We start from the raw sequence: 14,150 nt of genomic DNA, 5'->3' as shown, positions 1-14,150 counted from the left end.
CCGATGACCAACCAGCTGGACAGACAAAAAAAAAAAAGGGAGGGGGGCTATGTCAGTAGAGGGAATAGTATTCCCTCTGACACTAAGGCTCAGTGGGAACCTTGGAATGTAACCTAGCTTGAAAATAGGGTCCACAATCACTTCTGATGGTGGGCAGATGCTGATACGTGACAGAAGAGAGAGCACAGATCTGTGTTTGGGCGCATGAAAAGTCAGTGCTGGGAGGGAAAACAAGGAATGAGCCACATGCCTTACCTTCATGGACTTGTAAAGCTTGTCAGCAAAGAAGAGAGACTTGTTCTTGACACTCTGGACTGGTGAGAAGAGGGGGACACAGGGAACTTGGTCAGAGGTTGTGTCCTGGGGCTCTGGGCTGGGCATTCCCTCCAACTTCCCCAAAGGGCCTGCATAACACTGCCACCCTCTGGTCAGACCAGGGAGCCACACCGTCATGGCTTCCCTCTGCAGTGTCACCTCCTCCCTCAGCCTGGCTCTCAGCGGGCTGCAACTCCCTTGCAGGTAGGGTGCGGGCAGCTGACAAAGGTCAGGAGAAGAATCAAAGGGCACTAACTCCGGGTAATGTCATGTCAAATTCTCAACACGGGCAATGTGTGTTGAAACCCAGATTCTGAGCTGTGGTTCTCAAAGTGTAGTTGGTACCTGCATCACCTGAGACCTGGGTGGGAAGTGCTAAATCTCATGCCTCACCCCAGATGTGCTGAACCTGCAACTCTAGAGGTGGGCGGCCTGTTGTCCCAGGTGCCCGATCCTGGTCTTCAAACTGAAAACCCTTCCTGGATGAGGAAAACGGGTCACCTTGCGGTGGCAGCAAGTGTCTGTGTGACTCACATCTCCAATTAACCACTAAAAAGCCAGAAGTGCAGGTGTGGCTCAAGCGATAGAGCACTTGAGCAAAGCTCAGGGATGGCAGCACCCATGCTCTGAGTTCAAGCCCCAGGATTGCCACTAAAAAAATAAAAGTATGAGCCAAGCCTGTAATCCTAGCTACTCAGGAAGCCGAGAACTGAGGATCATGGTTTGAAGCCAGTCTGTGAGACTCTTATCTCCAACTAATCAGCGAAAAAGCCCAAAGTGGAGCTGTGGCTCAAGTGGTAGAGTGCTAGCCTTGAGCACAAAAGTTCAGGAACAAGTACCCAGGCCCTGAATTCAAGCCCCAGGACCAGCAAACGCACACACACACACACACACACACACACACACACACACACACACACACACAGTATGTGCATTAATACAATACACTGTATTATTAAGATGTCATAAAGCAATAGTAACTAATACTAATAAAAATGAGTTCAGAGCTAGGTGCTGGTGGCTCATGCCTGTAATCTTAGCTCAGGAAGCTGAGAACTGAGGATGGTGGTTCAAAGCCAGCCTGGGCAGGAAAGTCTATGAGACCCTTTAACTCTAATTAACCACTAGAAAACCCAAAGTGGCGCTTTAGTTCACGTAGTAGGGCACTAGCCTTGAACAAAAGAGCTCAGGAATAGTGCCCAGGCCCTGAGTTCAAACCCCATGACTGACAAGAAAAAAAAAGAACAAAAACACAGGAGTTCAGCCCTTGTTCTTATCTACTTACAGGCATTCACACACAGGGAAACTGAGATCCTTTTCAAAGTCAAGAACTAAAGTTCAAGAACTTAAATTATGTAAGAAAGGAAGAAGCCAAGTCAGTCAGGTGCTGAGAGCAGTGTGTGCGTGTGTAGCGTGTCTTGTGTTGTGTGTGTACACACTCTGATCATGAGGGCCCTACACTCCCCGATGCCCTCCTTTTTCTTCCCCCTCCCCCAGGGTGGCCTGTTTTCTTGCCTGCCCCATGTGCTCACCACGGTGAACAAGTCCACACCATGCCCCAGCCAGCCCACCCTTGGCAGACCTGAGGCAGTACGGACTTGCCCTACCCAAGCATCACAAGTGACCACGGTCCACTCTTCCAGGGGACCCTGCCCTGTCCCCAGTGCCCCCAGCCCCTTCCTCAGCTCCCTCTCTCTGCTTACCGATAGCCACAAACGCGTCCCGCACGTCCCCAGACATCTCCTTCTTGATGACATGCTCCACGTCGTAGTTGGTCATCTTGATGAACTCCTGGAAGACTGGCCCCAAGAGAAGCCGGGAGGGGAGAGGTTGAGCCTCGGTTCAGACAGGGAGACATCCTTCTCCCCCTCGCCCCCAGCCCCACCCATCGCGGCGCCCAGAAAGCGGAGAGTCAGAGGGAATGGCCATGGCTCAGGATGTGCACCGGGCAGGGCCACGGAGAGGGAGAGGTGGGGGAATTCCAGCCAGATCTGTGCCGAATGAGAAGAGGGATGCGGGTCACCGGCTGCTCTTCATCGAGGGCGAAGAGACTCAGGTTAGGTTCGGAACTCTGGTTGCTCAGTCGGAAGTGGAAGAGTGGGGTGAGGCCTCACCTCTTCGAAGGTGGGGATAGCTACGGGTGCACAGGACTGTCATGAATCTTGTCTCCAAGGAAGTTTTGTCTCCACTGGGAGTGTCAGCGATTTCCTGCAGAGCCCAGGTACGCAGGGTTTGGGGGGGGGGGAGGGGGAGACACAAGAAAGCCTGGTTGTCATCTCTTCTCTTGCAGTCAGAAGTGGGGCTCATCCAGCCATCTCAGGGGGCTGAGGCTACCCCCACTTCTTCCCTCACCCTCTAGCAGTGGCCCCCATATGTCCTCCCACCTCATTTCTGGAGACCCTGAAGATACACATAGAGTAGCCTGGCTCTGGGCACCACACCTTGACCTTATGGCCTAGGCCTGGGGGAGGGCTAAACCTGCACTGGACAGAAGCTAGGAGTCCCTCCCGTCCTCCATCCCTCCCCCCGTCTGGCTGTCTGAAAACCCCTCTGGGAACTAAGAATGACATGCAAGCAGAAATGGCCTCGCCAGTGTTTCCCCATGGGTGGGTGGTCATGTCAAACATGTATCATGCATGACACGTGCCTTAGTTCCCACAATTATATTCTAACCAGCTATGATGACATTCATATCAACTTATTTCTCTGTGTGTGCTGGTACTGGGACTTGAACTCCAGGGTCTAGGTGCTGTTCCTGAGCTTTTTTTTTTTTTTTTTTACTGAAGGCTGGAGCTCTACCACTTGAGCCACAGCTCCAGCTCCATCCAGGTTTTTTTTTTTTTTTTGATGGTTTGTTGGAGATAAGAGTCTCATAGACTTTCCTGTCCAGGCTGGCTTTTTTGTTGTTGTTGTTGGGGACTTGAACTCTGGGCCTAGGTGCTGTCCCTGAGCTCTTCAACTCAAAGCTAGCACTCTACCATTTTGAACCACAGCACCACTTCCAGTTTTCTGGTGTCTAATCGGTGATAAGAATCTCATGGACTTTCCTGCCTGGGCTGGCTTTGAACTGAGATCCTCAGATCTCAGCCTCTTGAGTTGCTAGGAATTACAGGCATGAGCCACCAGTGCCCGGCTTCATATCAGTTTAAATTGCCTTTGCAATAATGTTTTAAGTTAGGGAAAAAAATGAGTTGATTTGAAGACAATCGTCATAGCTGGTACTTACATAGCATAAATCATTCCTAGGATAAAGTGTGGGAAATACTTGTCTGGCTTATTTTCTTTTTTTTTAACCAGTGGGGTCCTTAAGGCCTTAAAGGGCCCTGAAGAGGGGAGAGAGAGAAGCCGAGGAGCAATTCCCCCCACATTCCTGCCCAGCTCTTCCCAGCCCAGAAGCACAGACAGACTTTTCTCAGAGAGGCTGTAAAACCCACACGAAGACCACAGCACTCACCAAGATCTCAGCTGCCACCTGAGAACGGGGAAGAGAGAGAGGAGGGAGAAAGAGGGGAGGCAAGAGTCAGAGAAGGCCTGAGAAGTTGGCTTTTGGGGTGCTGGGTGGGGCAGAGGTCCCTAGAGACCAGGCTCTAAGACACCTCAAAACTGTAATGGCAGGGAGGGAAAAACACTCTTCTATGAACTTGGGGGATAGACTCAAAGTGGAAGACAGAACAGGAATAATTAAAAGTGTATCCACCTAAGGGATAGATGAAAGCCTCAGAAACGGGATCTGCACTCTGTACCCAGAGCAGGCGCTGGGCCTATTTGCTTGTCATAAAACTGGGAGAAGTAATGTCATCATGTTGGCCACTAGAAGCTCATGTCTGTAATCCTATCTACTCAGGAGGCTGAGATCTGAGGATCATGGCCTGGAGGCAGCTCAGGCAGAAAAGACCATGAGATTCTATCACTGGTTAACAGCAAGATAGATGTCAGACTGGAGGCCTGGGTCAAGGGGTAGAGCGCCAGGCTTGAGGGAAAATGCCGGGTAAGAGTATGAGGCCCTGAGTTCAATCCCCTGATACCCTGGTTCACTGGGCCCTTGGTATATTGAGTTGGAAGGGGCAAGGGAGATACTATAATCTTATGTCTCTCAAACCAGACAGGAAGCAGGACAACTGGGGCCTGGGGAAGATGACTTGCTTGGAGGGAGTTACCCTGCCAAGCAGCAGAGCCAGGAAAGGCAAGGGTGATCTTAACGGTGGTGGTCTTCACAGCGCCCCCTGCAGCTAAGACACTGTATTTCTCTGGGGAAGTAACTGTCCTTTGGAAGTATCCAGAAACAAATCCAGATGGCTTTGTGTGCCCAGACTACCTCCAACCTTTGCCTTCTGCCCAGAGCACTTATTCCCTTGGGTGAACTGAAACTCTAGTCTTATTTTATTAAAAAAAATTTCCATTTCCTGGAGTTCATTTCAATAAATCGTATTTTAGGTATTCAGAAGTTACACCTTTGGCTTCCTCCTTTAGTCTGACTGTTGGTTCATGAATGTCTAGAGACCTTTATAGTTTATTATGTCCAGTTATATTTTAGATCTGGCTTCCACATATGAGAGAAAACATGAGCTATTGGTTTCTTTGAGCTTGGCTTACCTCACTCAACATGATTTGTTCTAGATCCATCTATTTCCCTGCAAATAACATGATCTTATTCTTTCTAATGGCTGAGAAAAATTCCATTTGCTATAGGGACCACATTTTAGTAATACAGTCATCTGTTGTAGGGCATCTGGGTTGTTTCCATCACTTGGCTGTTGTGAACAGTGCAGCAATGAACACGGATTGCCAGCTTCTTTACTGATAATTTGACTTGTCATGATCTGGGTGGATGCCCAAGAGTAGTATGGCTGGGTCATAGGGAAGTTCTATGTTTTATTTTTGTTGTTTTTGCTTTTGATCGATTGTGGGGCTTGAACTCCGGGCCTTAAGGATAGCACTCTACTACTTTGAGCCACAGAGGCACTTCTGGTTTTCTGGTGGTTCACTGGAGGTAAGAGTCTCATGGGCTTTCTTGTCTGGGCAGGCATGGAGCCCGATCCTTAGATCTTAGCCTCCTGAGTGGCTAGGATTACAGGTGTCAGCCACCAGCACCTGGCCTATGTTAAATTTTTTTTTTTTGAGGAACACCAAGCCTCCTTCCAGAGAGGTTATACTAGATTACATTCCCCCCTGGTTTTATTTTGTAAGCTTCCTAACTGTTTATTCTCCTGCAAACTCCTTCTCATCACATCAACTGGCAATGTCTATGAAAATTTAAATGCACATGGCAGTTCATTAATTATGTCACTAGGGATGTGCCCTGAGGTAGATTGGCATGTAATATGGGTAGCTGAGTAAATGTAATACAAGGTTGCTCTTGTAGCTTTCTCTGTAATAGAGAACAATGAGAAACAGGCTGTGGTTTCTCTGATCACTGGAACAATCTATGCAGCTTCTTAAAAAGATTAGACAGGGCTGGGGTGGAGCAGGTGCTTAGCAACAGAAGACCCTTGGCATCATGTACAAAGGAGAAAAAATAGAAAAATGTGACAAATCAGCCTCATTTGACCTAAGTTATGTAAAAAAAAAAAGTAAAGAAGAGCCAGGTGCTTCCGAGTGTCATCCTCGCTACTCCGGAAACAGAAGTGCAGGACCATCATCTGAACCAGCTGAGGGAGAGATGTCTGCAAGACTGCATCTCCAGAAAAAAAAAAAGCAGGGCCGAGGCATGGCTTAAGTGGTAGAGCGCCAGCCAAACAAGCAAGCTAAGAAAGCACAAAGACTTGAGTGCAAAGCCAAGTATGAGAGGAGTAAAGAAGGCATCCATGTTGTGTATAACTATTCCTTTCATGTAGATTTTTTTTTTTTTTTGCCAGTCCTGGGGCTTAGACTCAGGGCCTGAGCACTGTCCCTGGCTTCTTTTTGCTCAAAGCTAGCACTCTGCCACTTGAGCCACAGTGCCACTTCTGGCCATTTTCTGTATATGTGGTGCTGGGGAATTGAACCCAGGGCCTCATGTATATGAGGCAAGCACTCTTGCCACTAGGCCATATCCCCAGCCTCTCATGTAGATTTTTAAAAAGCCACTCATACTTACTAGGAAGTATGTCAGAAATTGTGAGGACATGGCTGACCATGAAGATGTGGATAGATCTGTCTATCTATCTATCTTCAGTAGAAAAACAACGTCAGTAATATATGTCAAGATTTTTAAAATAGTTATTACTATTAGGTGATGTTTTTCCTTTATTTTCTATTTTCTAAAGCTTCTATAAAGTACACACATTACTTGTAAAAAAAATTGCTCGGTATAAGAAAATGGGTGTACATAGAGACTGGGGTCCAGCAGTCTAGCCTGGGAAGCAGCTGAGCTAGGCAGGGCTCTGGCTGCTCAGGGGTCCCTTGGCTGCTTCCAGCAGGTTCTCTCTCTCTCCCCTTCCCTTCTTTCTCAAAGTAGCTGTCAGCAAGGTCCACCCCTGCCCGACAGCATCCATTGCAAGTAAATCTCATAAGCAGACCAGGTACCAGGAAGATGCATTCCTGGGAGATGACTTTGGGAGTGGAGGATGGATTTGGGATGATATCTAAGATCAAAGTCTCCCCACCCAATGGAACCATGAAGCCGCTTATGATGATTTTAAATAAACATCTCTGAATGACAGCATGCAATTGGTTTTGGCAAGTTACTGAGGGTGTGGCTGGGCTCCCAGGCTAGTTCCCATAAACAGGCCCACAATGCCACGGGAATAGCACACTGCGTGCAACCCTGCAGCTGTGACACTATTCCTAAGCCAGGGCTGGGCCACTGGACAACAGCTACCTGGCTTGGAAGCTGCAGAGGATAGGACATGGTAACGAGGAGATAGGCAAGCTGGAGGGCCAATCAAACCAAAGGCACCTAGAAACCTCCAATAGGAAAAGAGCTTCATTTCCTCCAGTAAAAGAGGAGGAAATGATCATGATGTGATGATGATGATGATGATGACAATGACAATGATGATGATGTGTGCTTGTACTGAGGCTTGAACTAAGGGCCTGGGCATTGTCCTTTAGCTTTTTTGCTCAAGGCTGGTGCTTTACAACTTGAGCCACACCTCCACTTTTGGCTTTTGTTGTTTTTGTTGGTCACAGGACTTGAACGTGGGGCTTGGGCACTATCCCTGAGTTCATTCACTCAAGGCTAGTGCTCTACCACTTTGAGCCATTATCTCCACTTCCAAGTGGTTCATTGGAGATAAAAGTCTCATGGACTTTCCTGCCCAGGCTGGCTTTGCGCTTCTATCTTTAGATCTCAGCCTCCTGAGTAGCTAGGATTACAGGTATAAGCCAGCAGCACCCAGCTGGGAAAACTTATTACTAATATATAGAATAGTCTTAGTGCCCTAGTCAGTCTACTGCAATTAGTTTTGTACTTGCTGGGGCACAGCTAGGAATTTTTATAGCTGAGATGCAGAGCTGGGAGCAGAGCCTGTTGCCCTGGCTCTTTCTTTTTTCCCCCCTATCTACCAATTATGCAGGAAGCTGGCTGGATTCACAGTTGGCAGGATCTATGCCCAACCCCTGGACACAGTGCCTTGGCAGCAGTGGGGGCAGATCAGGCAGAAGGGATGCGAACTCTGGCCCTAGGATTGGGCTTAGATCTACAGGGACCAGGTAGATGGCCTCAGTGGGGCTGCACAGCCACGCAAGTCCTCAGGAAAAAAAAACTGGAGTTGTCCCGCCTCATGAGAAGCCATTTCCAAATCTATGCTCCCTGTCTAAGCAGCAGGGCAGACGCAAAGCAATCAAGAGACCCCAGGGCTCCCTGAGCTAGGGAGCTCAGGGCAGCCTCTCCCACAATTGTCAATGATTATCTGCTGAGTTCTGAGCATGCGCCACATGGAAACATTGCAAGTAAGACAACAACCCCAGCTGGCAGGAACTTGCTTTCTAGGCTTCTCCCAGATCTTGGCCTGGTTTTACAGGTAATAAAACTAAGGCTTTCAGTTACCAAGTCCTTTTCCCCAGCAACATGGGCTGAGATCAGCTCCACCTAGACTCAATTCAACCTGGGCCCACTGGTTTGCTATATGACTTTTAGAAGCTGCATGCCTTCCCTCACTGACTGACTGCCGTTCCCTGCTGTTACCTGGGGGGTTTCATCTGGATGACCTATAATCCCCTCCTGTGTTGAGGGAATCCTACCATTCGTGTGGGAAATGCCAATCAGACCAGAGCCACCAGAGCAAATCTCACTCTGTAAACCCTCACCATCTCACTTCTAAGGATGGAGATAGAAGGGCCCCAGAGTCCTAGCAATCGCCAATCAAACCAGCTCTGCTCTGCCAGAGATGGACACACACATACACACACATACACACACTCTCTCTCTCTCTCTCTCTCTCTCTCTCTCTCTCTCTCAGCAGCAGGAAGATCCAATTCTCAGGGAGCCCAGTAGAGGTGGTTGGGGAGTCTTACCTGGGCATCTTCCCTGGCCTGGTCTCGATCTTCTCCTCCCTCTTCACGGTTCCCCTGCAGCAAGATCAGTGAGCAGTCAGTCCCAGAAGATCCTCACCTGCTCTGCCTGCCCCACAACCACCTCAGGTCCTACTCAATCCTATCATCTCCTGAAAGCCACTTCCTCACAGGAAGCACAGGGACAACCCTGCCTCCCAGGGGCCAGTGACACAGTGAGCTCTCCATGAATGGATGAGGCCTAGCACAGCTTTTGTCTTATAAACTGCAGACCCAAAATCTAGGCGAAGGCCATCAAGAAAGGCTGCCTGGAGAAAGTAGCACCAAGCCATTGTTTTTTTAAAGGACCAGGACAGGTGGTGGGACTCTGAGAAGGCCTGTGGGGAGATATCCTCTCTCCCTCTCTGCGACCCTTCCTCTCCTCTGACACGGGTCCATGTACTCACCGTGGCCAGAGAGATGAGGATCCTTCTGAAGTGACCGGATGTGTCTGAGCTCAAGGCATCTTCCAGGGACTTGTGATAATCTAAGAGAGAGGAAGGCGGTGTGGGCAGCTGCTGGCAAAGATTTGGTGGTAGTGGTGGTGTGTGGTGGGAGTTACTCAGACTTGAGACAGGACAGTGACAGAGGGAGAGGTGAGGAGGAGTTTGTAGTCAGAGTTTTTTTGTTTGTCCGTTTGTTGTTTCCTGGTGGCAGTGCTAGCACTGGATCAGGGCCTCAAGCTCTCTTAAGCTTTTTTTTGCTCAAGGCTGGGGCACTCTACTACTTGAGCCACACTCCCAGCCTTTTGCTGGTTAATGTCAGATAGGAGTCTCATGAACTTTCCTGCCCTGGCTAGCTCTTAGAAGGCTGGGATATTCTCTCCTCCCACTTCCATCCAAATAGTCTTCTAGTGCCTGGCCTTTGTCCTTCTGGGACATGTCTGTCTTTTCCCCAGACACCGGGGTATGAGGCCCAAAAGGCTTCTCAAAGCCTCGTGGGGAGTAGAGGGAGCCGAGGGCCAAGTTGGAGGCTGAGGCTAAAAGTTGGGGGCCCTGGCTCTTCTCCCACCCACTCCTGACCAGCAGCGTGTGGCCCACACCTCCCACACTCACCCTCCTTATAGGCCTCATTGATGGCCCGGATCTCTGCGTTGTTCCGAGTGGCCAGAATCTCAATAAGAGTCTTTTCATCTGTACCGGCTCCCTAGGACATCCAGACAAAGAACAGCTCAGCCAGGGTCTCAGCCCTGAATCGAGGGGTACCGTTGTCTCTCTCAGCTCCCAAACAACATGGGTGCTATCCCTTTGGTGTCCACACAGTACCTCCATAGCCTTCTTCAACTGCTTGGCATCGTAATGGGCAGGCGGCATCATGAGCCCCAGAATCAGCCTCGCCAGGTCTCCAGAGATCTCAGACTTCAGGTCGGCCATTAAGTCCTGAGAAGAAAGAGCACAGCCCAAGGTCATACCCAGACCAGCACTTGCCCAAGGAGAACCCAGGGCAGGGAGATTTGTAATGAGGACAGGGACAGTGTGTGTGTGTGTGTGTGTGTGTGTGTGTGTGTGTGTGTGTGTGTGTGTGTGTGTGTTACTTACTACTTACACGAATGTAAAGAGGGTGGGGGAAACCAATCAAGAGGCAGATCTGAGCCAGGCATTAGTGGCTCATGCCTGTAATCCTAGCTATACTTAGGAAGCTGAGATCTGAGGATTAAAGTTTAAAGCCAGCCAGGGCAGGAAAGCCCATGAGACTCTTATCTCCAAAGAACCAGCAAAAAGCTGGAAGTGGAGCTGTGGTTCAAGTGGTAAAGTGCCAGCCTTGAGTGAAAAAGCTCAGGGATATATTCCCCAGGCCCTGATTCAATTTCCAGTACTGATGTGCACGTGCGCATATACACAGACACAGACACAAAGAAGTGGATGTTTTCCTTAGAGGCAGGGCTGAAACCTCATACCATTTCTATCCAGGGAGCTCATCAGCCTAAACCAGATGCTACCAAGGGTTCCATCACCACTGACACTGCTGGGGCCTAGAAGCCAGCTCTTCTTATACAGAGGATCTATGTCTCCAAAGTGCTGCATGCACTAGCTTCTATCCTCTATCCAGGCCATGGGCTGTGCCTGACTCCACCCAGCCACTGATCACAAGGAATTGGGAGAGTGGAGAAGCATGCCTGCGGCAGCCCAAACCCCAAATACTCCATGATCACCCTTACCCGGCCAAAGTGAGACTTGAAGGTCTGCCGGATCTGCTGCCGCTGGGCATTGCTGCGATGTGTGATGATATCGATGATGGTGGCTTCATCGGTTCCTGTCACCAAAGTCACAAGGCCTAAGAGGAAGGCCTGTGGTTCTGCTTCCCTGACCCGCCCCCTTCCCCCTCCCCACGGACCGTCCCCATCAATCTTAGGGTAGAAGCTGGGCTCAGCAGCTGTGTGCTCCTGAGTTCCTGTGGGCAACTGCACTGTGCCTCTGTCTCAAGCTGCTGACTTCCCAGGACTGCTTCCCGCCTCCTCTGGCTATGTCACTGCTTTGGAGAAAAGGACACCTTGGAGGCAGAGCTCACTGGGTTGAAAGTCTGGGCCTTTGAGTTCCAGTCCCGGCTTTGGCAATGGCTGGCTACCTCTTTCTCTTTCTGGACCTGTTTCCACATCAGTCACATAAAGAGGCTGGAGTGGTTACTAAGGGATCTTTGCAACACAGCTGATCGCATCCTGATAGTGATCCTATGTTCTTTCTCTTCGACTCAAGTCCCTCTGGGAAACAGTAGGATGACTAAAAGTCTCTTTCTGCTTTTCAGAGTATAGCCACCAACTTGTCATGTGATTTTATCTTTTGAAAGGTTTTTGTGTTTTTTGTGTTTTTTTTTTTTTGCCAGTCCTGGGCCTTGAACTCATTGCCTGAGCACTGTCCCTAGCTTCTTTTTGCTCAAGGCTAGCGCTCTGCCACCTGAGCCACAGTGCCACTTCTGGCTGTTTTCTATATATGTGGTGCTGAGGAATCAAACCCAGGGCTTCATGTATACGAGGCAAGCACTCTTGCCACTAAGCCATATTCCCAGCCCCTTTTGAAAGTATTTTTAACCTCTACCTTTTTATAGATAAAATCAGTGAGTATTAGTCCCATAAGATGCATAGAAATGAGGTCCAGGTGGTGTGCTACCTTTTCTAAAGCCCTTTTCAAGTTGCTTTTGGGACAGCTGAGAGAAGAGAAGGTACTGGAAGCTAAATCTTAGGTGTTCTAGCTCTGCCTGGGCTTTCAAAGCACAGGCCTAGCTGGGTAAGGGGCCATTATTTAGTGGCTCTTTCCAATGCAGGCAAAAGCTGGCCTTGAACCTGGGTGCCAGTGGTTCACACTTCTAATCCTAGGTACTCAGGAGGCTGAGATCTGAGGATCTCAAGTCAAAGCCAGCCTGGGAAGCAAAGTCTGTGAGACTCTTATCTCCAATTTATCACCAGAAAATGGGAAGTGGAGCTGTGGTTCAAAGTGGCAGAGCACTAAAAGAGGTCAGACGAGTGAGTACCCAGGCCCAGAAGTTCAAGCCCCATTACTTGCAAACAAAACAAAACAAACTGGCCTTGAAGGACTGGCCAGCAGGGGGCACTCCTGCTCCAAGAACAGGATCAAGGGCCTTCCTTCATTTTACACATGGGGAAATTGAGACCCAGACTCATTTAAGAACTTGCTCAAAGCCATACAGTGAGCTAGCAACAAAGCCAGGGCATGAACCCAAGTTCTGTGGCCCAATATTTTATATTAAATACCCTGGTATTTTCCATACCAGGCTACTGCTCCCAAGAGGGCTGGGATAACTTGGTTTCCAGGAAAGACTCTTATCTAGTTCCTTACAAACTGTCTCCATGCCCTTCTTTCCTATCTGGGGGAGTCCAGAGGCTCTCCAGGAGAGGGAAGATTTAGTCTAGAGTCTCCCTTGTCCCTTGTCTAGTAAGAGGCCTCAACCCTCCTCCTGCCCAGTCCAATGCCAAACCCACCAGCAGGTGGTCATCTCCTGGCCCTCATGACCCCTTACCAATTCCCTTCATGGCTTTGCGCAGGGCTTTGGCATCTGCATCGGGATTGAAATCATTGGCTGGGTGCACAGTTCCCTTCAGCTGTGGAAAGTAGAGAGGGACTCAGTAGCTGTCTGCAGGCCAGGGCCTCCCAGGCCCTGGCCGAGATCTGAGCATGCGAAAAGGAAGAGGTTTTCCACACAAGCCCCGAACCAAGCAGCCTGGGGGAAGAGGCCAGAAGAAGAGGCGGAAGACAGACCCTGGCCTACAGCTGAGAGATGAGAGACTTCAGGCCTGGGAGCAGGGCCGGTGCTGGTCAGGGGAAAATGGCTGGTTCATGGACTTGGCATTGGCCCATAGTTCCCTGTGGCTGGTCATTCCACTGCCCCCCACATTCATCAGAATCCCACTCTGCCCCCCCTCCCCTACAGCTTGATGGACAGCCACTGTCCTTGGAGAGGCAGTCAAAATGTTCTGAAATATCACCAATTTTGTTTACCCCTCAATGGCCTTTACATTGTTTTCCACATTTGTTATTTCTCAGTGTGTACCTAGTTCTGCCTGGAGCAATCTTTTTCTTTTTTAGTGCTGAGGATCCAATGAAGGGCTTGTGCATGGTAAGAACAGCCCTCAAGGAGCTGCTCCAGCTCTAACATATGCATTCTCAAGGACAACTTTTTTTTGGTCAGTCCTCGGGCTTGAACTGGGGGCCTGGGCACTGTCCCTGAGCTTATTTGCTCAAAGCTAGCACTCTTACCACTTGAGCCACAGCGCCACTTCTGCCTTTTTCTAGTTTATGTGGTACTGAGGAATCGAACCCAGGGCTTCATGCATGCTAGGCAAGCACTCTACCGCTAAGCCACATTCCCAGCCCTCTTAAGGACAATTTAAAGGGCAAGAGTTGTCTGTTTTATTCATTGATATATCCTCTTGTGTCTACCACAGTACCTAACACATAACAGGCACTCAGAAAATACTGGTCCCTGAATGGATGCAAAAAAGTTATATTAATATCATGAGTTAGAAAGTTGGTATTGTATCATTAGTAGATGGTCACCTGTGAAGAGGTAATAAAAATGTACCAAACGTAAAAAAAATGAAAATAAAAGTAACAAAAACTTTGGGTTAAATATCGCCACGCTGCATCAGTCCTGAGTGAAAAAGCTAAGGGACAGAGTTCAAGCTCTTAGTTTAAGTCCCAGTACCAGCGTGAGCACACACACACACACATAGAGCTGTATGTGAGCTTAAAGCCAGCTCCCCTAGCTCCTCAGTTCTGTTTATGAACTAGGACAACCAACAGGTGTGGCAGGGATGTGGTACCATGCTGTGTCACCTCAGGAAGGTGGTGAAACTGAAGACTGGCCTTGCCACTGTGTGAAGCCCCATGTTCAATGCTGTGGGGGGCCCT

At 49.2% G+C, this 14,150-nt stretch overlaps 1 protein-coding gene across 2 annotated transcripts in view; it reads right to left on the bottom strand.

Annotated features, from left to right (window-relative positions):
* The window catches only part of Anxa6 (annexin A6), a 44,224-nt gene that overhangs the window by 2,587 nt on the left and 27,487 nt on the right, over nt 1-14,150 (bottom strand). The window contains exons 15-24 of one of the 2 annotated variants that reach the window (XM_048333989.1): nt 12,760-12,841; nt 10,946-11,040; nt 10,053-10,166; nt 9,843-9,933; nt 9,195-9,274; nt 8,752-8,805; nt 3,770-3,787; nt 2,430-2,523; nt 2,019-2,114; nt 256-314 (exon numbers count right to left, since the gene is read on the bottom strand). In XM_048333989.1, the coding sequence (XP_048189946.1) occupies nt 256-314; nt 2,019-2,114; nt 2,430-2,523; nt 3,770-3,787; nt 8,752-8,805; nt 9,195-9,274; nt 9,843-9,933; nt 10,053-10,166; nt 10,946-11,040; nt 12,760-12,841 (783 nt within the window). The remainder of the gene's footprint in view (nt 1-255; nt 315-2,018; nt 2,115-2,429; nt 2,524-3,769; nt 3,788-8,751; nt 8,806-9,194; nt 9,275-9,842; nt 9,934-10,052; nt 10,167-10,945; nt 11,041-12,759; nt 12,842-14,150) is intronic. The other variant, XM_048333990.1, reaches the window with a different exon arrangement.

Source organism: Perognathus longimembris, chromosome 25 (genome assembly GCF_023159225.1).
Source record: "Perognathus longimembris pacificus isolate PPM17 chromosome 25, ASM2315922v1, whole genome shotgun sequence".
Lineage (NCBI taxonomy): Eukaryota > Metazoa > Chordata > Mammalia > Rodentia > Heteromyidae > Perognathus > Perognathus longimembris.
Note: the sequence above shows the minus strand (reverse complement) of the source record. Positions and strands in the feature narration are given on the sequence as shown.